General features: G+C 40.1%; 1 protein-coding gene, 1 long non-coding RNA gene and 1 pseudogene across 5 annotated transcripts in view; 2 read left to right on the top strand and 1 right to left on the bottom strand.

Annotated features, from left to right (window-relative positions):
- The first annotated feature begins 2,646 nt into the window (after positions 1-2,646).
- Gm32454 lies at positions 2,647-9,824 on the top strand. Its single transcript, XR_383454.3, has 3 exons — positions 2,647-2,993; positions 9,149-9,255; positions 9,594-9,824. It is a non-coding gene; the product is annotated as a predicted gene, 32454 (long non-coding RNA).
- A 3,821-nt stretch (positions 9,825-13,645) lies between these two features.
- The window catches only part of Rnf17 (ring finger protein 17), a 122,383-nt gene continuing 110,163 nt past the window's right edge, over positions 13,646-25,865 (top strand). For 3 of the 4 annotated variants that reach the window (XM_006519108.3, XM_006519109.3, XM_006519110.4), the window contains exons 1-2: positions 13,646-13,820; positions 16,573-16,667. In XM_006519108.3, coding sequence (XP_006519171.1) covers positions 13,697-13,820; positions 16,573-16,667 — 219 coding nt within the window. In that variant the 5' untranslated portion in view covers positions 13,646-13,696. The remainder of the gene's footprint in view (positions 13,821-16,572; positions 16,668-25,865) is intronic. The other variant, NM_001033043.1, reaches the window with a different exon arrangement.
- Gm18947 (predicted gene, 18947) lies at positions 21,350-22,477 on the bottom strand (annotated as a pseudogene).

Genomic DNA, 25,865 nt, shown 5'->3' on the forward strand with positions numbered 1-25,865 from the left:
AGGGCACATTTAAGAACTTGAAGGAAGTGAGTGCTGCTGTTTGGGACTGTCCTCTGAGCCAAATAACCCTCATCTTCAGGAGTTGAGCTGGGCAGATTGTTAAGATCACCCCAGCTGGGCTTGTTGACTGTTTCCACTCATGGAGGAAGAAAGAGGGTCACAGGACCCTAGCAAGAGTACCAGCTTCTCTATACAACCCACTATTTGCAACTCTCTCCCCTAATTGCATGGAGCTTGTGGGCTCAGGGAGGAACTAGAGCATATGAGCTGGGGAAGACAAGGGAAAAGGGTTGCATCTATAAGGCTATGGGCTAGCCATCATTCCTGCCGAGTAAAGACTTTTTAGTGCAGCCTTTTGAGGAAGAGGCCACCACACTCCTGTAGGTAATCTCTTACCTACAACCTATAGGGCAACCCAACAAAATCGTTGGTTCCTTGGAGTGAACTTGGGTGGAATCACACATGGGTATGATTAGGAGGAGGAGTAGAAGTTGCGGTGTATCCCCCTGAGAAGGAATTTTAGCAATAGGGGTCATCACTAAAGTTTATATAAATATGTGGGGAATTGCAGGCTGGTCTCCAGTAGAGCTAGGGTCTGAACCCCGATGGTCATAATTCACCTACATGACACAGTAGGCGTTCCCTCATGCTCCTGGAACTCCAGCCCCTGCCTAAGGTGCCACCTCCCACAGCCCCCCACAAGAGAAACATGGTCAGGAGTCACGTAAGCAATGGCCCAAGCTTCTGATCTTCAGGCTAAACTCCTCCCCAGTTACCTAGCAACAGTGAAGACCATAAAAAGGGGTGTTCAGCCCCCACCTTGCTCTCTTACTCTTTTGTTCCTTCACCTCTCACTTCTCTCTTCTCTTCCCTTTCTCTTTGTCTTCTTCTTCTTTCCTCTCCTCTCTCTTTCTCTCTAGCCTCCCCCCCCCATATATATATATACCTTCTCTCTTTCCCCTGCATTTCTATAATAAAGCTCTTAAACCATAGTCTCTGCTCCTTCAAGTTCCACTGTGCACTCTGGTCAGTGTTGGGAACCTTTTCCCCTATTTCCTCTCTCCCACAACCCTGGTGGCTTTAGCAAAGTAGCTCCGGAGGGGGGTCCCCAGGCAGGGCCGCCCCTTGACCACCCCCTGAAGAGTGGGATAGAGGAATGCCCACCCAGGGATGAGTGGATAAGGTAGGTAGCAGCCCTCCCATGCCTGACTGACCAGAGAATAGGGAAACTCTGGCAGGGCATGGGCATCTTTTTCCTATCCCATTTCTCCCCGCCCCCCCCCTTTATTTTGTTCCCAACATAAATAGATTAGAATGTCCAGTGTGTATTGTATGTCAAGCTACAGTAATGTTGCCCTGGTGATTAATCTCTGGTTACAGTAATGGTGATTACAGAGTTCATCTCTATCAGTAGTTCAGTGACCTGGAAACATTTCCCAGGGTTTTGAACATCGTGAGAATGGCCTGGATCCAGTCCTGAGAAAGCAGCTGATGCTTTCTAAGCTTCAGCTAAAAGAACCTGTTTTCCTCTTTTCCCTGCCAGATCACCTGAGTGCTCTTGGCTGAGACACCGGCAGCTTTTAGTTCTAACAGGGGCCAATGGGAAACAGCAAGCAATGTGACACAAAGCTTAAGACTTAACGTGGTAGGATCAAGTGAGAAAGAATTCAGATTTGAAATACATGTTCATTTATTTTTATTTCTTTCTTTAAAAGTCTTCCTCTTGTCTTTAAATAATTGACAATGCCATTGATTATTTTTATATATATTTCTCAAAAATGAAATTAAGAAATTAAAAGAATTGATATTTTTGTGCTAGTGTGGTGGTACATGTGTGCCTGAGGACAATCGGAGTGTCATTCTCTGGAATCCATCTACTTTGAGGCAGGCCCTCTCACTGGCCTGGAATTCAATACTAAGGTAGTAATGAGTCTCCTTTGCCAGCAATACTAGAAATCTACCTGTCTCCTCCTCCTTAGCACTGAGATTACAAGCACATGCTCCCACGCCCGGGATTTTATATATGACAGTCAAACTATGTCCTCATGCTTGGGAGGAAACTGCTTTGCTGACTTAGCTATCTCCCCAAAGCATTGCCAAAGCTTTTAATGAACATTGCCAAATTTGTACTTAGATAAACTACCAAATCATAGTAATGATCTATCTATCTATCTATCTATCTATCTATCTACCTACCTACCTACCTACCTACCTACCTACATATCTATCTATCTATACACACATACACACACACATCTTGCCTATTAGGATATGAAAGCTCTGTCAAGTATCAAATATATATGTTATACTAAAAACCACATACCCAGCCCTATCTTTACATTTTCTTTTGAGATACAATAGTGCTAAGTTGCCTAAGTTGGCCTTGAACTCACTTAAGAGCCTAAGAAGGTCTTGAACTTAGAATCCTTCTACCTTAGCCTCCCAAGTAGTTGTGATACAGATCTGTACTGACCCCTCAAGCCTGGCCCGAAGGATTTTTACTCATTCAGCAAAGGTGAATGAAATGTTCCTATACATGTAGCCCAAGAACACAGAACAGAATTGGGCTTGTAGCTCAGTGGTAAAACACTTGCCTAGTATTGTGAGATCATGGATTCAGACTCAAGATTCTGGAACACACACACACACACACCTGCTTCTCCAGTGAAGGGGCAGAAGAAAATAAAAGAATTTGTAAGGAAGGTTTGAAATTAAAATGGTATTACAAGGCACAGACCACATTGGGATGGGGTCAAGGTGCAAGCCTGTTTACATGACTGGGGGTGGGGGAGTGAGAAGTAGCCCACTTATCAGGAGCAGAGAGAATTCTGGGTAGGGACAGATGAACCAGTCCTGGAGAACAGCAGCAGGACTGCATCTGAGATGGAGAAACAAGAAGCACCTCAGCCAAGGTCTCTAAGATCATGCGACAGGTTGGAGCTCCATGAAAACAAACTGATGAAGTTGACTCACAGAGGTGGCTCGCAATCCAGGTGACCTGTTTCAATCACTTTGGCTCTTGGTGGACTAGCACTGAGTGAGCTCCACAGTCAAGCTAGCTATGCCTCGCCTAGGCTGGTGATAAAAGATGTGGAGTCAGCATGGGAGGAAACTGGGGGGTGGGGGGCTACAACTAAACAGATTCCAACAAGGAGAATTCTATAAAGGAGGGCACCTGTAGGCTTCAGCTCAGCCCACAAAAGGCTACCAACCATCCTAACTGACCACATTATGATCAAGATGAGGAGAAAAGAAGATGCCAAGGCAAGTACAATCAATAGTTTTCCCTTATCCACAGAGTGATATGCCTGTGTAAAATCCCAGTAAGTACCTATGATAATATTTCTAAGACGTTCTAAATTTAATTAGCAGATCCTGAAGGGGTGAGAAATAAAGTCAGTCTGTTAGCAAACTACAAGCTGCCATCAAAAGACCCATTCACATTCTATAATGTATGTTAAAATCTTAACTCTGTTTCTTGGTGCTTCTGTGTCCTGTTTACAAACAGCCAATCCAGAAGCAATGATGTCCTGTCCGTACACCAGTTCTGTCCCAGAGCATTCCCTGTTGTGAACCACCCCAGCCTTTACCTATAACCAATGTAGGATCAATGAAAACTCTCTCTCTCTCTCTCTCTCTCTCTCTCTCTCTCTCTATATATATATATATATATATATATATATATATACTCATTCAGGGATATATTCTATATTCAGTGGCAGAACATTACACTCTCATGTTTAAAGCCCTGGAGTCCATTGCCTAACACTGTAAAATATGGTAATAGTAATAACAATAATCAGCAGCAGCAAGATATAAAGGACAATGCAAATCAGTATTCGTTATTAAATACCTAATGCCTATAACAGATCCCATCAGTGGCATGAACCTTGCCTCACATCAAGGGAACTGCTCTCTAGAGGTCCGTGGCTCATCCAGTGAAGCAGGGTTTCTCAAAGTAGGGGAGGGGTATTTGCCCTTGGATGGAAAAACGACCCAACAGGGCTGCATTCTGTTTTACAGCAGGGTGTAAGAACAATAGCCATGCAAAGCAGTTTTTGTCTGTGGATGTGCAATGACCCAGTCTCATAAGAGAGACCCCCCTCTCCCTGGAAAAGCCAGTTCTGCCTCCTCTGCATATTAGGTGACATTCCTGGATTCTAGATAAACTTGTGCTCTGAGGCTCCTTCGGCTCCTTCGAACCGGTTACAACAACTAACTGCCTAGTTCCTTCTCCAAATTATGAGCTTAAATAAATGATCTTACCCTTAAAAAAAATTACAATGAAAGGGGAGAGCAAGCCATGATTTGTTCTCCGAGAGCCTCTCTGCAGAATGCTGCTGGCCAGGCTTGACCTGGGTGCTCTGCAGTTCATTTTCTGTTAGGCAGCATTGTTTCTTAGATGCTGATTTTTCTGCTTCAGACCAGTTCTCTCAACAGGCTCCTTTCACTCAGGACCCCATTCCTGCCTTCTGATCGATCCGCTGACATATTGGACCAGAGTAAGGGATTTTTATCCCCTCAGTTCAAAGGTTCTAATAGAAGTGTAAGTGGGGGAGCCTACATGTGTTAAATGAATTGAGTCCCCCCACCCTAACCAGTCAGTGTGAAGATAAATGGAGATACTGTTGAGCACAGCATTTCAGTTAAAAAACTTACTGGGGTTTCTTTCCTTGGTGTTTGTTTACATTTTTGTGTTTTCAAAGTGGGGTTTCTTGTCTCAATTTCATCCTTTCAATAAAGCAAGTGCCAGCTGAGACATACAGCCCCATGCTTTCCAGTGTGACGTCCCACAGAGGAGAAATGAAGGAAAGAAAAGCCATGCTTGCCAGGAAGCTGTCAACCAAGGACAGGATGTAGCACAGGCAGCAAGAGATAGACGTGGCATGAATGATCAGGGAGACTTCCTGTCAGGCAGGGGATATGACAGGAGACAGTCAGGCACAAGGAGATAGAGCTTCAGTGGCAAGGCTGAAGGTGGAGAAAGGTCAAGGGTCACAGTAGAGTTCCTATAAGCCAGTTCCTTTCAAGCCAAAGTATTGTTAGGCAGAAATTTATGGCCTGAGCACAGCATACCAACTGCTTGTCCCTGGGGGAGGGTGCAGTATCTGCTTACAGACACCCAACAGAGACAGACATAAGATCCCCTGCAAGGAGGTAACTCTAGTCACCACATCAAGGGCCATAGCAAAGAAGCACAGAAAGTCACCTCACATGGGAAAAGGTGATGTGAAAGACTGTCAGGACAGGGCTGCCAGTAATAGACACAAAGAGGCAGGTCTATATTACAGACATGTTTGCACACCATGTCTATTGCTGCCCTACTCACTATCAGGCAATGGAATCAGCCTAAAAGTCCATCAACAGATGAGTGAATAATGCAAATGTGGTACATATTCCCAACATAATTGTATTTAACCTCAAATAATAATATCTGGGAAGATAGCTGGAATTGGAAAATATTATTTATGAGATAACCTAGACTCAGGAAGAAAAACAGTGTATGCCCCTCTCTCATATTTGAATCCTAGCTTCCTTCCTTCTTTGTGTGTGTGTGTGTGTGTGTGTGTGTGTGTGTGTGTGTGTGTGTAAAGGTGATCAGGCCTTAAGGACAGGTCATAGAACACACATGATATAACTCCTGGGAGAGTACAAGCAAGGAGAAGGACAGGAAGATGGGGCAGAGGACTGGGTGATGGAGGGAAGATCAATGAGAGCAGTCCATATGGAGTTCCGTAAGGAAATTTGTTACTTGATAATTTTAAAGTTTTAAAAATTAAAATTAATAAGAGAGAGGTAAAAATAGAAATAATAGCCGGGCAGTGATGGCGCACACCTTTAATCCCAGCGTTTGGGAGGCAGAGGCAGGCGGATTTCTGAGTTTGAGGCCAGCCTGGTCTACAAAGTGAGTTCCAGGACAGCCAGGGCTATACAGAGAAGCCCTGTCTCGAAAAACCAAAAATAAATAAATAAGTAAATAAGTAAATAAATAAAATACACATAAATATTATATATATTATATATATATATACATATATATAATAATTTTTAATGGAGCTGCTGTAGGGTGACAGCTATTAGGAGAACTTGTGTGGAACATTTCCTTTGGGTATAGAATGAAGTTCAGCAAGTAAAACATAAAAAGACAGGTACAAACGTTAAGTGTGAGGATAATGAGGAGGAAAGACTGATCAAAGGAGAAGTCAGAACGGGGGAGGAACACAGGAGGAGGTTTGTGGTTGGATTTTTTCTAGTCCCTATCTTTGGGAACATGCCTCAAAAAACTAATAAGCCATGTGAAACAAAGACTGACAGAAGAGAGCCTAAACGAGTGCTGGAATGAAGCATACGAGCGAGGACAGAGCTAACTGTAGGGAAAGTGGAACGGTAGACCTGGAGACTCAAGAGCAGCCATCACTAGACAGTTCAGGATTGAGATAGGGTTAAGGCGCTGTTTTCATGAAAAATGAGATAGGTCAGTAAAGACAGGAATGGGTGCTTTTAGAAAAGTTTTGTTAATCCAAGTATGTTTTACTTGCCTTTAAGATAAAAAGAAGGATGTGGGAGGAGATGAGAAGAGAACTACTAGAAAAGGAAAAGGGAAACAAAGGCATAAATAAATAAATAAATATCCCATTTCCCAGGCTGGAGGTGCAGCTTAGTGATCGGACCCTTGCCTGGCCTGCTTGAGGCACTTGCTTCAATGCTGACAACACACACACACACACACACACACACACACACACACACACACACTCACACACACACACACACACTCACACACACACACACCAACCCTTTGGCCTTGAGAAGACAGAGAATTGAACCTGATCATGTTGTGACATGGCCACCTCACCCTAAGTCACATGTTACTCTAAGACTTCTCCCTGCAAGTCTGAAGGAGTCTTTCATAACTTCATCTTCTCTTTGTAGCTATACTCACGGTTGAGGCCAGCTCTGTCACACTCTAGTGCTGGGAGGGAAGGATGGCATTTACAATAAAACTAGCAGCCATAGATACCAGGAAACAGCATGAGCACAGAGCAGTGACATGCTTTTATTCTTTCATGGTGATATACAGTCTTCGCTTCATGGAGAAGGGCAGGTGGAAGAAGCAGGAGAAGCAGCCGGTGTGCATTGCACTGCGGGTGTGCACTGAACTGCAGGTGTACACTGCAGGCATTAACTAGTGAGTCAGCACTAACACTGAAACAACACATATTAGGATGTGAATCCTCATAGGAGGATAGCACATTCGTGAAGTGTTCCATATTTTTAACCTATAAACTTTTATTTCTTATTGATTGACAAAAATAAATTTAGTTTTTTTAAACAATAGAAAAGAGGTAAAACCCAAATGTATCCTTTCTTGCTCATATACAACAGAGAAGGTTCATGGCCTAGGCTTAGACTCCACCCTTCTGAGGTTTCCTAATGGTAATAATTTGCCTCGTTGTAAACAAACCCAGTCAACTAGGAAACATGAGACACACATAAGTAGATGGATCCTTTGAAATGAAGGGAGCTAAAAACAAATGATTGTGGACTATAGAAATGTAAAGACATGAAATGTGCACTTTGTAACACAGGTCTCTTTCAGAGCAGAACACAGGCTGATGTCATCTAGCACCAGGACATCTACTAAAGGACAGTATTCAAGCTTTGTTCCTAGCTCTAGCGCCAGAACCTCAGGATTTCAAGCATCTGTAACATGATGCACACCAATGCCAGCATCCTTTGCTGGCCACGGTCAGGCTTGAGGTGTCCTTGTGTTTCCAACCCATTTCCACCCATTTGCCCTGTTGGTGACAGGCAGGAGGTTTTCCTTGAGAAAATAAATTGCAGAAGGGACTACAGAGACTGCAATGTTAGAGTTCTGCAGGGATATGAGAAGAGCATATGTGGATGCCAAGACTGCTGCCCTGAAAATGGCTCGCAGGGGTATGTCCTTGGGACTTGCAAGATCACTTCCCCAGGTTTTGGCTAGAACGCTCCAGAGCTCAATGTGAGTGGCAGTTTCTTAAGGAGGGGGAATACAGCCCTGGCTATCTTCATTAACTCATCATAAAAGCAATGTACATGCAAACAAACAAACAAACAAAAACAAAAAACAAAATAACAAAAAAACAAAAAATTCCTAACTCTTCCCCACAGCAGCTATGTCATCCAGCCTATCCATGTCATCTCTTGTAATTACTAAGTGGAGTTTTCTGGAAGTAAAAGTAAAAATAAAAAAAAAAAAAGGAAGAAAGAAAGAAAGAAGAGAAGAGAAGAGAAGAGAAGAGAAAAGAAAAGAAAAGAAAAGAAAAGAAAAGAAAAGAAAAGAAAAGAAGAAAGAACACTGAACAGTTTAGAGATCAGAATACCCAGGGCTCTTAGCTTCACTACCCTAAACAAAAAGGTTACCTGGAAAAGGTCCGGGGATTTCTTTTTTTTTTTTTTCCATATTTTAAAAAAAATGGGTATTTATTTCAATTACATTTCCAATGCTATCCCAAAAGTCCCCCACACGCTCCCCCACCCACTCCCCTACCCACCCACTTCTTGGCCCTGGTGTTCCCCTGTACTGAGGCATATAACGTTTGCACAACCAATGGGCCTCTCTTTCCACTGATGGCCGACTAGGCCATCTTCTGATTCATATGCAGCTAGAGAGACGAGCTCCGGTGGCGGGGGGGGGGGGGGTATTGGTTAGTTCATATTGTTGTTCCACCTATAGGATTGCAGATCCCTTCAGCTCCTTGAGTACTTTCTCTAGCTCCTCCATTGGGGACCCTATGATCCATACAATTGCTGACTGTGAGCATCCACTTCTGTGTTTGCCAGGCACTGGCATAGTCTCACAAGAGACAGCCATATCTGGGTCCTTTCAGCAAAATCTTGCTAGTGTATGCAATAGTGTCAGCGTTTGGAAGCTGATTATGGGATGGATCCCCGGATATGGCAGTTTCTAGATGGTCCATCTTTTCATCTCAGCTCCACCTTTTAGTTTTTAAGAAAGAAAAGCCTATCATTTCTGGAAAGAGTTGGATATTCTACCTTCTGCCAGCTGTATACAGAAAATAGCCTGTAATTGTGTCTATTTATATTATTTCTTTGAGAATTTCATGCATTCAAGCTTGTACCTTTTCATACCACTCCCCTCCAGAGATGAAGTAGCAACTGCAAATACTAGGAGTTTGGTGCCATCTGGTGCATTTTGTTGGTATGTTCTCCCTACTGCCAGCCACCTGGTGGTGCACAGAAACTCTGTCTGTAAGTATAATAATAGCATTAAATTGACATGAAGTATATACTGTATATTTATAAGTTACTCCTGATATTTTAGTAAAACATGGTAAACACCAAGTTGTATTACAGACAAATCCAAACACCAAAGGTGAAATGCTATTATGGAATTAATCTCTCTCAGTCTGTCTCTCCCCAGCCCCTCTGGAGTGTGTGTGTGTGTGTGTGTGTGTGTGTGTGTGTGTGTGTGTACTTTGAGATTGTATTATACCAATATATAAAAGTTAAATTAAAATTCTAAACCCTTCCTGTTCAAATTATTGTGTTCTTATAGTTTGCTTTGGTTTTGTTTGTTTGTTTTAAAGACAAGATCTTGCTACGTAGCCCTGACTGTCCTGGAACTCAACATATAGACCAGGCTGGCCAGAAACTCACCTCCTCTGTGCCAGGACAAAGGCATCCACCACAACAACCAATTTACCTCCTGTGGTTTTGTTGCTGGCATTTTCCTTCTCATCTAAGAAAACACCAAAAAATATAACTGGATTTTTAAAGTGAAGGCAATGAAACTTATGCAAGATACCTATCTAATAAATACGTCATGGAATATGGAATAAACAATGAAAGGTAGTAAAATGAATATTTATTGCTAGAGAATTTTTAAACAAAAATCAGAAATCATATTGAAAATAACACAGAAAACTAAAGCATCTCTAAATAAAAGAAATAAACAGAATTCTGAAAAGTCACAGCCCAGAATAATATATTATTGATGGAATCTAGAATAAAGAAAAATTCTCCTATAACTATAAGAACAAGGCAGTCGAAGAGATGAGATTTCAAAAGCCAAAATGAACAATAAATGTGAGCAGACGGTATCAGCGTCATTGATCACTTGAAAAAGGCAAGCAAATACTACAAAGTAACCTTATGATATGCTCATTGAATTATTTTTATTAAAAATAAATAAAACGCCAAATGGCTGCTGACCCAAGCATTTTCATGGCAGGATCTACCATAATTGGTGCAAGCAGGTGGACTGGAAGGCAGAGAAAGTTGTCAATTTTGTGTGCCCTTTCCTTCAGACAAACTCTCTCCTGGTAATCTAGAATAGTCACTTGTCTCTGGATGGGCTTGGAATTTGAATAATGATCTTTGAGTAATCCAGATTAAGACAGGCCAGGGAAGAAGGGAGGGAGAGGGAAAGCAGAAGCAGCGACATAAAGACAGAGACAGAGAAAGTTTGTGGAGGATCAAGGTTGGTGGCATACATTGGTGATTTCAGTGGAAGATAGATGTAAAGGTTGCAGTTCTGTAGGGAAAGACCTTCTCTACAGAAGTATTACAGCTCTGCTCTGAGAGGTGTCCTGGCAGCCAGGAGCCAGGAAAACCACAAATCACACCACACGACAAACCTCACATGAGAGATTTATTGTGAGGGAAAATCCCAGGAAGGTGGCTGCTTCTGCTGGGGTGAGAAGCAGCAGAGAACTGGGCAGAATACAGGGTTTGTATAGGGTTTCTTGGTTCTTGGGGGTAGGGGTGGGGTGGGGGGTGGAGCTTTCCAGGGTGACCTGATATTGGGGCAAGTTCAGGGATTGGTGGGTTCTATTTCTTGGTCCTGGTCCTGGACTTGGGGTCAAGTCAAGGTCAGTGTGTTCTTTCCCTGGGCCTTTTACCCTACTGTACAGGCAAGAAGAGCATGTGTAGGGAATCAGCCTGAGAGCTATTGCAAGTTCTAGGCCAGCCTGAGATATATAGTAACACCCGTATCAACAAACAAACAAGTGATCTTCAATACATAATACTTTGGGGCACCAGGAGGAAAAAGCAATGAAGTTTTAGCAGAAGCCTCACAAGATTCCAACATAAGTACTTCCAAACACAAAATTACAATCCAATACAAAATAAGTCATTGTGCATGAAAATCAGCAAAAATAACCATTTATAGAATTAAATTCCTCAACGGAAAAGAATTTAAAGGATATAGTATAAAATGTGTTCAAAATAGTAAAGAAGGGACTAGAGAGAAGGATCGACAGGTTAGAGCACATACTGACCTTGAAGAGAATTGGGTTCCAGCACCCATGTGGTGGCTAAGTCCTGATTTATCCAAGACTGTTCAACTTCTGAGATTCCCAAGGGCTTAATTTTCTGCACCATGCTTGATGACATTCAGAATGCCACTGAGATTCAGAAGTTCCACTGCACAGTATCACCTCAGATAGTCTTATTTTGGACAAAATGAATCTCTATGCAATGAGATTGCTACTATTCAAACTATACTACTATATAGTGTGTGTATATAGTGGCATGTACCTGTTACTCCAGCAACTCTGGAAGCTCAAATGAGAGATCACCTGAGTCCTGACGCTTGAAACCAGCCTGGGAAAGATAGATAGATTCTGACTCAAAAAGTAAAAGGCAAAATCAGACTAATACTACCTGCTGACAACCTGCAAAGCCTGAAAAGACACGAGTTGATAAAGAGGAAGGGGTGGGTACTTCAGATGAGGAAAGACGAAACTTTTTTAAAGGTAAGAGTAATCAACATGTTACATAAGATTATGGGCTTGATTAGTATTAGGAAGCAACTTAAGCTCCATCACGAGTCAGTAAAACCTATGGGTTGTGAGAATCCATCTTTCCTCCTAAAGGTAACAGGGCATAGGAATTTTTCAGTGGGAGTATGCCTTTAAACTTTTTAAAAAATCAGTCCATCATAAAATTTCTCAATTACTAATAAAGTCTGCTTATTTTCATATCTGAAAACATTGTTCACTATTTTCAAAAGGCAGTCTGAAACAAAAAGCAATACTTAAGAAATGGATGGCACACCTTTAGATTCTGAGATACGTTTACTTTTACAATGTTTCAATATACATACACCCAATTCAAGGTACAAAATAGTTTGTTTTACAAACAAAAACAAACAAACCCTATAAAAATGTCAATTTCTGTTCTAGGAGGTGTGTGCCTCTGAGCACAATTAAAAAAAAACAACCACATACAATCACATATACAATACAGAGCAGGAAAGAGAAACAATATGGATGGGCTTTATTCTTTTTTTTTTTTTTTTTTAAAGATTTATTTATTTATTTATTTATTTATTATATGTAAGTACACTGTAGCTGTCTTCAGATGCACCAGAAGAGGGCATCAGATCTCATTACGGGTGGTTGTGAGCCACCATGTGGTTGCTGGGATTTGAACTTCGGACCTTCGGAAGAGCAGTCGGGTGCTCTTACCCACTGAGCCATCTCACCAGCCCCGATGGGCTTTATTCTTAACTGCTGAGTTGGACCTGCCACCTTCAGTCGCTTCTTCTGAAATACTCCCATCACTCAGCTACTGGATTCTTTCATTCTTTGTTCACAAAGCCATTCCCATGCTTTCCTGATCAAAGGGCAAAGTGTAATATTCAGAACGCTTTAAAATTCTTCAGCCTCCACTCTCTCCCACCAAAATCCCATACGAAGGAAACTAGTATGCTCTCTGAATGATTTATAAATTAATTCCTTAGCAGCCGCTGTATCTCCCTGCTAAAAGTTTCTCCTTGAGTTCTTTCCCCCCGGGATTATTACTCTCTGTTCATTCCTATAGTACCAGTGGGGTTTTAGGGTCTAGGGAAAATCTTGCAATGTCTAGGGAGACTTTTCATACCACTCACTGTAAACCATATCGACTCCGTGTCTTCACAAAATTCTAGCTACATGTCTCTCAAACAGAAATCTATTAGTTTGCAAATTCTTTGCATCCTCGATGTCTCCCAGGATAGTGACTTGTAGATGAGGCTCAGGAGCTATTAGTAACGAGCATCCCTTTGTTTGGAATTAATTGGATCTCTCACAAGGGTAGCTAATTGACTTCTCTGCAACAGTTGATATCAAGTAATGACAGATTGCCGCCCTGACCCAAAGCAGATGGAGACGGGGCCTCCTTGGTTCTAAAGGCCTGGTACTTGAGGTCCCCCTGGCCCAGTGATGTAAGTCGTAATACACAAAATGCAAATTCGAGTTGATGAAAAGTGTAAAGTGGTGGCTCCTGGGTAAGACTTCAAAAGTAAAAAGTAAACTCGCACCCGGGCGTGTTAATCCCCAGCACTTGTGAGGCAGAGGCAGGTGGATTTCTGAGTTAGAGGCCAGACTGGTCTACAAAGTGAGTTCCAGGATAGCCAGGGCTATACAGAGAAACCCTGTCTCGAAAAAAACCAAAAAAAAAAAAAAAAAAAAAAAAAAAAAAGTAAACTCGCGGCCTCTTCTGAGAACACAGGCCTCCAGGATAAAAGCCCAGCACCGCAATGCAGCCAGAGCAACCTGGGGTTGGGGGGTGGGGAGTGAGGCGGGGCCTAGTCTTTCTGCCTCCTGATTGGCTACCTATGGTCGCCGGAGTCCTGTGATTGGTTCTTGACGCGAGGGCTGCTGGGACTTGCACGTGCTGCTGCCCCTCAGCGCTGAGAGGAGCAATGGCGGCAGAGGCTTCGTCGACCGGGCTGGCTTCCTGTCACCTAGTGGAGAGTAAGAGTGGAGCGCAGGGTGCTTCGGGGTGTCAGTGCACTCGGTGTGGAAGGAAGGTGTCCGTTGCCTCCGGTGAGGAGCCTGGGACTGGCTGGGTGGCCCCGTGGGAGGGTGTGTGACCCCGGCCTTGGCTTCGGGCTTGTGCGCGGTTGGGCCGGCCCTCCAGGGTTCTCTCCACACACCCAGGAAGATGGAGACAGAGATGTGAGGCGGGCGGTTAGCTCTGCCAAGTCTCTGGAGCGCGTTTCCCATACTTCCCTAAGTTGATAGGCTCAAGAAACAGCGGGTGAGGAAGTAGGGTACTAATTATCTGGAGTCACCCTCCTCCACCACAACATTTGAATTTATTCCTCCTTCGGTTAAAAAAAAAAAGAAGGAAGGAAGGAAAGAAAGGAATGTTTCATGATCTAGTGATCAAGAAGAAATAAAACTTGATTTTCCTGGGTAGTTTTTCAGTTTTTCTTGTAGGAATAATAAGTAAACTGAAAAGCTCTTAGATGGAAAAAAATAAAATAAAAAAGGCCCAATTTAACTTAAAGCGTTGCTGGAGAAACTATAGTTCCTTTTGTGAATCTTAGGATATTGTATTTGCCTTTGTTCACTGTGCCCTTATGGAGGTCATTTACAATCTTCAAAATGAATTTTCTTTCCTTTTGTTTATTTGGTTTGGTTTTTCGAGACAGGGTTGCTCTATGTAGCCTTGGCTGTACTGGAACTTATTCTGTAGACCAGGCTGGCATCGAACTCGGAGATCTACCTGCCTGCCTGCCTCTGCTTCCCAAATGCTGGGATTAAAGGCATGTGCCACCACTGCCCGGCTACAAAATGAATTTTTAAGTTCAGGTTATTTTAATGTAACTTGAGTACTTTAGATAATTTTAATAGGTATTCGTTATTGAATCAAAACTACTGAAATGACTAAAAAGTCTTACTCTTTTACCTGTTTAATGTTTATACTTTAAAGGGGAGGTCAGTGGGCTCTTTGAAGATGGACACCATTTGGGAGACAGACCCTTCCACAGAGAAAACTAGTTGTATTTTCAATCTCTCTGGAGGTATTTGTTTTGCAGTGCTAGGTAGTAAATCTAAATCCTTGTACATGGTAGGCAAACTAGCTGTCCTTGGTCCAACCTCCTAAGTAGTTGGAATTGCAGCCTTGTACCTTTAGGCCTGGCCTTATTTGGAGTTTAGATCACTGTTTCTGTTAGGTAGAAAATGCCCATTTTAAAATGAAAATTATTTAAAAAAAAAATAAGGTTCTTGAACATAATCTTACAAAGTCAGTGGCTTGTCTGTGCATTTATATTATAAGATTGAGTTCATGCTTTGTAAGCTAAAGTGTGCTACAGGTCAGCTTGTACAATATCAGAAATTTTATTAAAACAGTTGAAATTTTTTTTATTGACTTAGTAATATTAGCCCTGAAATTTAACCAAATTTGTATCAAATTTCAGCTTGCCAAAAAATTAAAATATTCTTCTAAAAAGTTAAATTAATGAAATTATTATAATTTAGCAAGAATCCTATAGATGTGTTCTAGCAAAACATTACTAACTTTAGTTTTCTTTTAAAAAAACAACAACAACAACTTTGTTTTGGTGTATAAGAGTGTTTTGCCTGCATGTATATCTGTGTACCCCATGTGTGCCTGGTGCCTGAGGAAAAAGCTGCCACCTGTTTGTAACCTTATGAGGAGGCAGAAACTGATAACTCTCTTGGGTTTACTTGCCAGCCATCCTAGCCTATTTGACATGTTCCAGGCCAGTGGATGACCCTCAAAAAACAAAGTGGACTACTTCTGAGGATCAGAACTCAAGGTTGTTCCTGTAGCCTCTACATGTACACACATGTGAATATTCACACACACACTAACAAAATAATAAGATAGCATTCTATTTTAAATTTATATAATTTTTAAAAGTTTATTAAGCTTCAAAGTCTACCTAGTACATTTAAATATTTTTAAAAATATTTAATATATTTTGTGCATGTGTGTGTGTGTATGTATGTATGTTGATACATACATATATGCATTTGAAAGCCATAAGAAAACTTGCAGGAGTCAATATTATTCTTGTGTTTTGTAGGTTCTGGGAATAAAAGTCAGGTCACCAGGCTTAGCAGCAAACACTCTTACCCAGTGAGCCATCTTGCTGGGTCACATTCAAATCTTGATACTATATTTTCACCCAAGGTTATGGTACTCTTCACAAATGCTAGGTTTGCAAAAATAATCTGAATGTAGGTCATAACATGTGGTTTCTACCCTGTTTTCCATCCTTGCTAACATCTTAGATTACTCTGAGAAAATTCTTACCAGTGTTTCATTTCAGCCTAACCCTCTCATAAGATAGAAAATACAGGGTAGTATTGTCAAACAGAATGGAGATGATATTTGGAAACAGAAAGTTGGAGTCTGGATTAAACATTTTAAATAGTCAAATTACCAGCATATTTTCCTACTTGTAGATTAGACACAATATTTGCAGCCAATTAGACATATTTACAAAGGTCAAATGAAATATGTCAGAGCACTTTGTATCATTGTAAAATAGGGCAGATTTACAGTTGTATAGGTTCAAAACTGTCTGGATTCATGCAAACATTATATAGCTCTGCATGATTTTGCTTCCTGATTTTTCTCCCTCCTTTTGACCTCCTAAATGTTAAATAAATCAGCCAATCTAACTGAACTAGGGATCATATATATATACATATATGTGTGTGTGTATAAGAATACCTTTTTAATTTGCCCTTTGATGGGTACCTATTCCCTAATTCTACAAATTGTAGACTTTTTTAATTGGTGAAATTTCATCAATAGGTGACCACCACAAGTTTCCATGTGGACATGCCTTTTGTGAACTGTGCCTGTTAGCACCTCAAGAATATACCACAAGTAAATGCACTGACTGTGAGGTAAGTTTTCTAATCTTTATTTTTGAATACACCCACATGTTATAGGTTAAAATGTTAGACAAAATGTAGAAACTAGAAACTTTTAATATAGATGTTTAATCTCTGACTAAAGAAGCATTAACAGAAGATAAAAGTTTCCATGGGCCAGGAAGATGCGTGTTCAGGTAGAAGCACTTGGAGTGAAAACCTGAAAACCTGAGCTTGGATCCCCAAAATCCACATAAAAGCCAGATGAGAGTTTCTCCTCTGACTACCACACTCATGCAATGGTGTATGTATATCCTCACTCAGAAACGTGCACACATGTACACAGGACATAACATTAAATAAAGAAAAAACCTTTCTATCCATTTTAGAATTCTTCAAAGTGACAAAGAAGATTAAAGTAATAGATATTGCTCACATATTTTGATTCTTAGAAGACATTGGTGGAAAATTACCTCTTTTTATTTATATCATGCAATACATGCCTTTTAAAAACCCTTCCACCTTTTCTGTGCCAAAGCCATACAACAAATATGAGACTTTTTTTTCTCTTCATCTCTATATTGAGAACTGATGTTTGTAGAAACATTGTACTATAAAAAGACAGAAAAGCAAAACAAATGCCAAATGTTAATATTTATCCCAGAGGTACTATGTTTATAACAGTTCAACTAGGGCTAAAATCTTTCAGCCCTTAAGAGCGAAAACAAATCAGTGTTTTACATTTAGGATAAATACAAATATAAATACAGTTTGATTTCTATAATATGTTCTACAAAGTTGACTGTAAGATTCTGTAAACTTAGTATTTTACTGGAGAGATAGATTGGATTTATATCCATTGGATTATAATAGTTAGATTATTACCATATATCCTGGCAGGGTGGTACATGGAGGAGTAAGGTATAAATGGGGTTCTTGTTTTTATTAACCTTATCTGAACTTTTACATTCATGAGATAGAAATAATGCTGGCTTTTTAAAAAAATATGATTTAAAAAATCACAGCTAAATGATGTAAAAAGTACTCTGCAAACTTCCAGGGCATTAAAATAACCTTTCATTATTTAGTTGTAGATTCATTGCATTTCAGGTTATATACAGTACAACTATATATGCTGATATTTGTGAAAGTTTTAATTATAACAGAAATACCTGCTGTTTTGTTTATCTTGGAATTACAAGTGATGCTCTTTATTGTTGGATATTCCTATACCTTTGATCTTTGTGACATGAGTTCTTCATATGTGAAGGTTATATGTTTGAAGACAAAATCCCTCATACCCCACGATTATGGTGGTAGATTGGGACAGATTCAGTCTTGTGGTGGAGGAAGCATGCGTGGAGCAAAAAGGAAGGCAGCTGGGACCGTCTCTGCCATTGTCCCCTTTATTCTAATGTTTAACAGTAACCTTTTCCTTTTTTTTCTTTTAAGCAAGTGATATGTGTATTCTTAGGACTTTGAATAACATCATAGCATTTAGAATGTATTTACAAATAATGGCTCTGAATTTAGGATTGTGATAAATCAACTTTGTAACATTTTTTAGTAGTTTTATCGTTACTTTGAGAGCGATATGAACTGCAACTGCATCCCTAAGACCTGGTGATCAAGTTTATATTAGATTTTTGAGACATCCTAGATCATCCCTGTTTAATGCATGTGTTCTTCAGAAAGCCTTCCTGGAATTGGTACTCATTCCTTTTATATTGATACCTAAGACTTACTGGGGATAATGTTTAGAGAGAATGGAAAAATCTACTCTAAATTAGTGAACAATCTGAATTGAAGAAATGTGGTTTATTGCTTTGGAATTGTATCTGTGCTTTTAAATTTGAGATTTTTAAGACTTGTATTTATAGATAGCTAATAGTTATAATTGTACATAGAGGTCAAGTGCTGTTTACTTAAAATTTAATCCAAAAGCTGTTCATCCACAATTAATAGGTATTATTTTGTTCTACTGGATTTAGGTGAGTATGAACTTATATTTGTATTTCCTAATTTTATGGTTTTTACCTATATCCATGTTTGGTTTTGATTGGTACTAGCTAATTGTTAATAATAATCACTGTGATTTTTAATAACAAAGAGATAAGGTTTTGTACTGAGATAGACTTGTACAGGTAGCACTCTAGAAATTCTGCCTTTTTCTTGGCCTTTAGACTACTTTCAAAATATGTCAGTCAAGATAAAAAGATAAATCATCCAAATAAAGAGATAATTATTAAAATGTCATGTGATTAAAAATGTCACTATAGCCGGGCGTGGTGGTGCACTCCTTTAATCCCAGCACTCGGGAGGAAGAGGCAGGTGGACTTTTGAGTTCGAGGCCAGCCTGGTCTACAAAGTGAGTTCCAGGACAGCCAGGGCTATACAGAGAAACCCTGTCTCGAAAAAACAAAACAACAACAAAAAAGTCACTATATAAAAATTTCTGATAAGTTGGTTGTAGTGATACATGTACACCTTTAATTCCAGCAGTCTGGAGACAAAGGCAGACTCATGTGAGTTTAAGGCCAGCCAGGTCTATAGTGAGTTTAGGATGTCCAGGCTATATAGTGAAACCTTGTCTCAAAAAAGTAAACTAATTAGATAATATAGTATTTTGGACTGGAAAGCCTTGTTAGATATCGCTGGAATGAGAACCATAGAAGAAATATAAAATTGACTAGTTTGTAATCAAGTGGGAAGAAAAAAGATATGGAAGTAGATGAATGATATTGGAGAAGAGGAAGGACACCAGGAAGAGGGAAGATAGGAAGAGTAATGGGATATATGTCTGATCAGGGTATATAATATGCATATATGAAAATGTCACAGTGAAATCATAGTTTTGCATAATTAGTATACACTACTAATAAAAGTTAGTCACTTTTTTATTTATGAGCAAGAAAAGTAACATAAATAAAATGTAAATGGGTGGTAGGGGCTGGAGAGATGGCTCAGCCATTAAGAGCATTTGTTCTTGTAGAGGACCCAGATTCAATTCCCAACACTCACAGGGTGACTCAAAACCATTTGTAATTCCAGTTTCAGGGGATCCAACGTCCTCCTCTGGCCTCCACAGATACCAGGCACAAACATAATACATAGACATACATGTAGGCAAAACAATCATATATACATTTATTTACTAATACATATTAAATATATGCATTTTAAGTTAGGAATCTTTATACAATTTTAAGTGACATCTTGCATCATTGTATTTAACATTTTTGCATACTTTCTAGGAGAAATGTCCTCTATGAAGTCTGCTTCTGGTTATAGTAACCTCTTACTAAAAAAGAATAAGCTAAAAGAAGATCAACTGGAGATGTAATTTCATAATTAACCATAAATTAAGATTTTAGCTCTCAATTTTGAGACTATGCCTTAAAATATCATTCAGCTCAGTGTGGTTTGGTAACAGTAACATTTTTCTTCCCCAACTAAGCAAATAATACATAGGTAGCACATTTTACTTAGAGCCTTGGAAGAGGGCCTGGAGAGATGGCTTAGCAGTTACTGGCACATACTGTTCTTGCAGTATTCAGCTGCCCATGTTGGGCAGCACAGTCATCTATAACACCAACTGGAGGGGGATCCAGTGCCCCTGTCTTTCATAGGTACCTGCAGTTGCATGTACACATACCAAATGCACATACTTTTTTAAAAATAAAAATAAATTGTTGAATAATAAAACTTTATTAAAACATACTCTTTCATACCAAATATTTCTTTTACAATAATAACAATTAGTATCCTGTAGTAGTCTGCCTTATGTCTTAGCAACATTGACTCATCTTCTGAAAGTCCACAATAATGATTGTATAATAAAGCAATTTTAATTAATTCAAAGTTTTTACAATATTTCAAACCCATTCCTCTTTTCAAAGAACCCTGTAAGAAAAAGAAAAAAATCCTTGTAATTGCTAGCCCCAAAAGAAATTTATATCTTTAATTGCTATGTTCATTTTAATGTTTGACAGGTTTTTTTCCAAGTTCAAAATATCCATTTATTATAAAATCTACTTACAAAAACAAAACAAACAAACAAACAAACAAAAAATAGGGTGCAGATGTCATAGAGAACAAAGGGAACAGGCCAGTCATCTGTGTACAAAGCCAGTGTGCATGAAACTTATTAAGGGTCTACTTCTACTTGCAGTACTTTACAGTCAAATAATTTATTACCTCAGGAAGTTTTAGAAAGTTCAACCCTACATGACAAAAACTGTGACTATCTTAATGAAAAAAAATCATCTTCTGCTCACTAAAAATCTACAAGCTGCTGAAGGCCATATAGACCATATCACAGCAACTCACAAGACTGAAAGCCTCACTAGGAAGCCATAATTTTAGGAAACTCACTGAACCATGTATTTCATTTTCAGTAGCACTCACATAAAGTGGGGAATCTATACACCCAGCTCTCTTCAGTAGCCAGTTAAATGCCACATCTTCCAAAAGCAGGGACAGTATTCTTAAGTGTCTTCCTCAGGCTCTGTGGAGATAGGTCCCAGAGTACAGCTGGACCACCCTAACAGAAATGGTAATTCTCTTGACAGGCAGTGAAGGATACCACATGGCACATCTGGATCTGCCCTTCCAAGTGTGAGCACAGCTTTTGCTTCTGATACCCTGGATAACTGCTTTTATTATAATCAGTCCTTCCCTTAGGTCGCTGACTTTCTGTTGGAAATGTGACATCAAAACCTTGAAGTTTCTGGACTAGAAAATGGAGAACACTCCCAAGACCTATTTTCTTTGTCAAAGGAATCATCTTGAAATACAAACTTCTGCTTCAGTGCATTAGACATTGAAGACACTGGATCCCATTGTGAACTCTGTCTTTTCCTCTTTTGAATGGGTCTACCACCTGGTGACCTTTCCACAGGCTGAAGTTTGACCTTACTCATGTCCTTTAGAACATCCAACATGTTCGGGACATCACTAATTCTCTGGCTTTTTTGAATGATGGCTATCATTGGTCTTCTTAACACCTGAGAGCTCCCTTTTCATTTCAGTAGCCAGATTACCAATGTCACGCGTATTAGCAGATCTAGGTTGCATGGGAAGAGAACTTGGAGTCTGCAGAGAAAATTGAGGAGGAAGAGGTGGGGGAGGAGGAGGAGAAAGCACCACATTTGGAATGTGGTCTGGTTCTGCACTCAGCCCAGTGGTCACTGATGATGATGGCACTTGCTCTATGCGGGGTCCATCTCTCAAGGTGATGAAGCCAGTCTCTCTCCTCTCTCAGGTCCTGCATTGCCACAATCACAGAAATCTGAGATGGGAGAAAAGTCAGTTCATCTTCAAGGGCAGCTATCTTTTTAATTGCAGCTTCACTTACAGGCAGATCATCTGTCTCTGTTTTGTTCTGTCTTAGAGCAGGTGATGCCAGATCCCAAATTAGTTTTGTAGGATGAAAAGGACCAATTTTCCCTTCCTCCTTCTTTTTCCAAACACTATGTCGAAATCTGAGACAACTAGCTTCTTTATCATTTGCTACACACAAAACATCAGCAAAAGATGGAACCATAAGTTCATAATCATCAGACTCCTTAGAGTTCACGTTCAGGATCAACTCAAAATGAGGTCTTCAGCAAGGCTCTAAAGGAAGCATTCTCCCAATAACATGAACAGTACTCCGAGCTGAACCATAGATTTTATTTTGACAAATCAGCAAATCCTATAAATAAAGCTGGTGTGTGGGAACACCAAAATATGCCAGCATATTTCTTAATAGATTGATTAAGAATAAAATTCTTAATCAGAATGAAAGACATTGGTGAAGCAAGTTCAAGAAAACATTGTTCATTGGTACCGTCCTGCTGCATTGCACACCACCAGACATCCAGGCAAACTCTCCGTGACAGCCACAGAGCAGCTTTTTCCAGGAACCCCTAGCCTCGTCCACCTGATGTTTGGCAGTTTGATTTGAACCGGGAAGGTATTTCTTTGTTAAATTGGAATTTTCTAACAATGAAACTTGACACCCCTGAAATGAAGTAGCTTTTTGTGCATTGTGCATGTAAAGAAACAACTGATAAGTCCTTAACAGAGCCTTTGCATGTCTTCCTTTGAAGTATCTTTCTCTTAACTGTAAGGCTACTTTATGCAATGGAGTTAACCCTTGTTTTGTATCAGTATGTCTTCTCTACCTCTAATGTTGGCTATTCAGAAGTGTTCCCTTCATGGCTTACAGGATTTTTAAAAGCAGACTTTGCTATATCCCAGTCATAATATATGTGTATTTTAGTACTTGTGTTATAAAGAGAATATATTTAGGGCTAGCTAGAAAGGTATCTCAGAAAAAAAAAAGCACTTGTGGCTCAGGCCTTATGATGAAGGTTCCAAACCTACAGTGGAACAAGAAAATCAACTCCCCAAGTTGTTTTCTGACTTCTGTGCATAGCACACTTATACCTACACTCTCATACATATACATAAGAATATAAATATTTAGACTTTTTAAGTATATATTTAGGAAATATGGCTGATAACACACAGGAATGATTGACCAGAGTCTCCAGGGAATAATCTGGAAATACTGGAAACAGCTATCAGGAAAGCTGTTAAACCCAGGACAGTAGCAGCAACAGTAGGAGAAGATGGGGGAAACCTTTGGAGATACATACTTGGTACTGTCAATCAACAGCAGAAGCAAGATGCCATCTCAGAAAGACCCCTGCTGCTGTGGTAGTACTCCAGCAGCCCAAGAACCTTGGTGAAACATACTCTCAGAAAACTCTTTAAGTGACATGAGACTGTATGCTAAAAACTGACAGGTAATACTGGAATACTGCAGGGAAGCCCTGAATCATAGCCATTCAGCAAGCTGAAAATTTGGAACCAAAATATATACCAGAACTTTTGACTCACACCCAAGCAGCTTGCTGGATATTGGCAAGACCTGCACAAAGACAGGACTGCATTCACAACCAGAGTCCTGAGAAATTTTCTCTGGTGCTCCAGATCTGAGACTTCCCACGAAGCACTGTCTACAGAGGACAGCATCGACAATCCAGAATCCAAAGGAAGACTCAGAAGGGAGAACAGGTCCAACCATTGCAGAGGAGCCCTAGTGACAAGACAACGTTCCTGGAGCTGGAGAAAGAGCAAGTGACAATCTGGATGAAAGAAAGCTAACAATTAGGCCACTCAGTTTTCATATCCTACATCTCCACACAGCATGTTCTTTTCCTATATCTATTTTGTATTTGTTTGATATCCAATGTCCTTTTAGCATCCAGCCTTGCCCCACTTTAGTCTTGTCCTATATCCAACACCCCCCCCCCAACTGCTCCTTCTCTCCTTACTGGTTTACTTTTCTCTCTCCATAAGAACATGTGCCTTGGCATGCAGGGTCTCTGCCTCAGGATCCTGAGAGATGATGCTATTCTTTATTTTTTCTGATAGGGTATCTTCTTCCTCTTTAGGAAATTCTCATCATTCCCCTTCCACTTTTTAAATCCCCTACTGTTGAGTATAGCTATTGCTACCCTGCCTAAGCTTTGGGTATGGACCCTATTACTACCCCTGCCCAGAGAATAGTGGATCCTTGGATGAAAACACACACACACACACCTGTTCAATTTTAACTTGCCTTTTTGGCACAATTACTGGGCGCTACTTATTCCTCCCCTTATCAATACTCTTAGCTCCGTACCTCTCCATCTGCCCTCAACTTTAGTTGCTCGGTTACATCTAATTCCAGCTAAACATCTCCAATCACCCTCCTATAGAAGTGGCCTATGGTCACTTCACCCAAGATATCACATGGCTGCTTGGCTTTTCTCTCTCCAAAGCATGGCAAATTCTCTCTTCCTCTCTTGCATCTGCCTCTTGCCCTAGGGGACCTGGAAGTCCTGCATATTCCTTCGACCAAACACTTGGCCCATGGCTTCCTTACTGACAGATCAAGAACCAATTGGGGAACAGGAGATTAGCATCAGAACTATCCCTGAACCCTACAGTTCCTTCTTCTACATTTATCTTCTACTTTCTGTCATCCCAATACTAACTACTAGTCTTTATGTCTTTTTTTCTTTCTACTTATATCCACAGTAACTAATATAGTACCCACAGGATTCAATGTTCCTTTTCCCTAAAATGATTACTGCTTAAGGGGTGATTGTGTCATGGTTGATTGTCACTTTGATTTTATCCAGTGGTACTGAGTCTACCACTGGATAATTATCTTTGTTGCAGATAGTATTCTGCTCAAAGGGGATCATTAGAGATAGACTCTGGTGCCCTGGATACCAGTCCAAAAGATAAAAGACTAGTCATCCCTACCACAGACTAGTTGTTCTTGAACATTGTAAACTCTTTACTGAAAGAAGAAAGGTGGCCTAAAAATATCCAGCTAACAATCTAACTCTTAATGTACAAGTTCCAATTGTAAAAACACAAGAACATGAAAAGCCAGGATAGCATGTCTCCAAAATCTGCCAATTTCAGAGGAATGCCTCCAATGAGGGTAACTTAGGCAAAATTCCATACAAAGAATTCAAAGGATGATAAGTGTGTTATGAAGCAATTAAAGAGATCACTATAAACTTCTGAGTGAATCCCCAAAGGACAAAGATAGCCAAGTAATCAGGAAGTCAGTACAACATATGAAAGTTGAATTAAAAAAGGAGATGGTTTGAAGAGAAACCCTTCTTCAAAGATGCTGGAAATGAAATGTTCAACAACAACAACAACAAAACATCCACTCAGTTAAAATCTTCACTAATAGAGTGGACCGAAAGGAGGGCAGAACATGAGGGCTTGAAGGACAGTATAGAAGAATTGTTACATTCTGTTGAGGACTGTAATTTTTTATTTTTTATTTTTTGGTTTTTTGAGACAGGGTTTCTCTGTGAAGCCCTGGCTGTCCTGGAACTCACTCTGTAGAGCAGACTGGCCTCAAACTCAGAAATCTGCCTGCCTCTGCCTCCCAAGTGCTAGGATTAAAGGCATGTGCCACCACTGCCTGGCTGTAATTTTTTTTTTTATTTTTTTTAAAAATTTAAGGTCTTTGGGATACCATGAAAAACTAAATAATGAATAAAAATGTAGAAGAATTGTATGCTGAAATCATAGAGAATATTTTAATACAATTACTGCAGAAAATCCCCTGTATTAGGGTTCTCTAGAGCAGCAGTTTGCAACCTGTGGGTCATGATACCTTTGGCAAACCTCTATCTCCCCAAATATTTACATTACAGTTTATTACCA

This window comes from Mus musculus, chromosome 14 (assembly GCF_000001635.26).
Source record: "Mus musculus strain C57BL/6J chromosome 14, GRCm38.p6 C57BL/6J".
Lineage (NCBI taxonomy): Eukaryota > Metazoa > Chordata > Mammalia > Rodentia > Muridae > Mus > Mus musculus.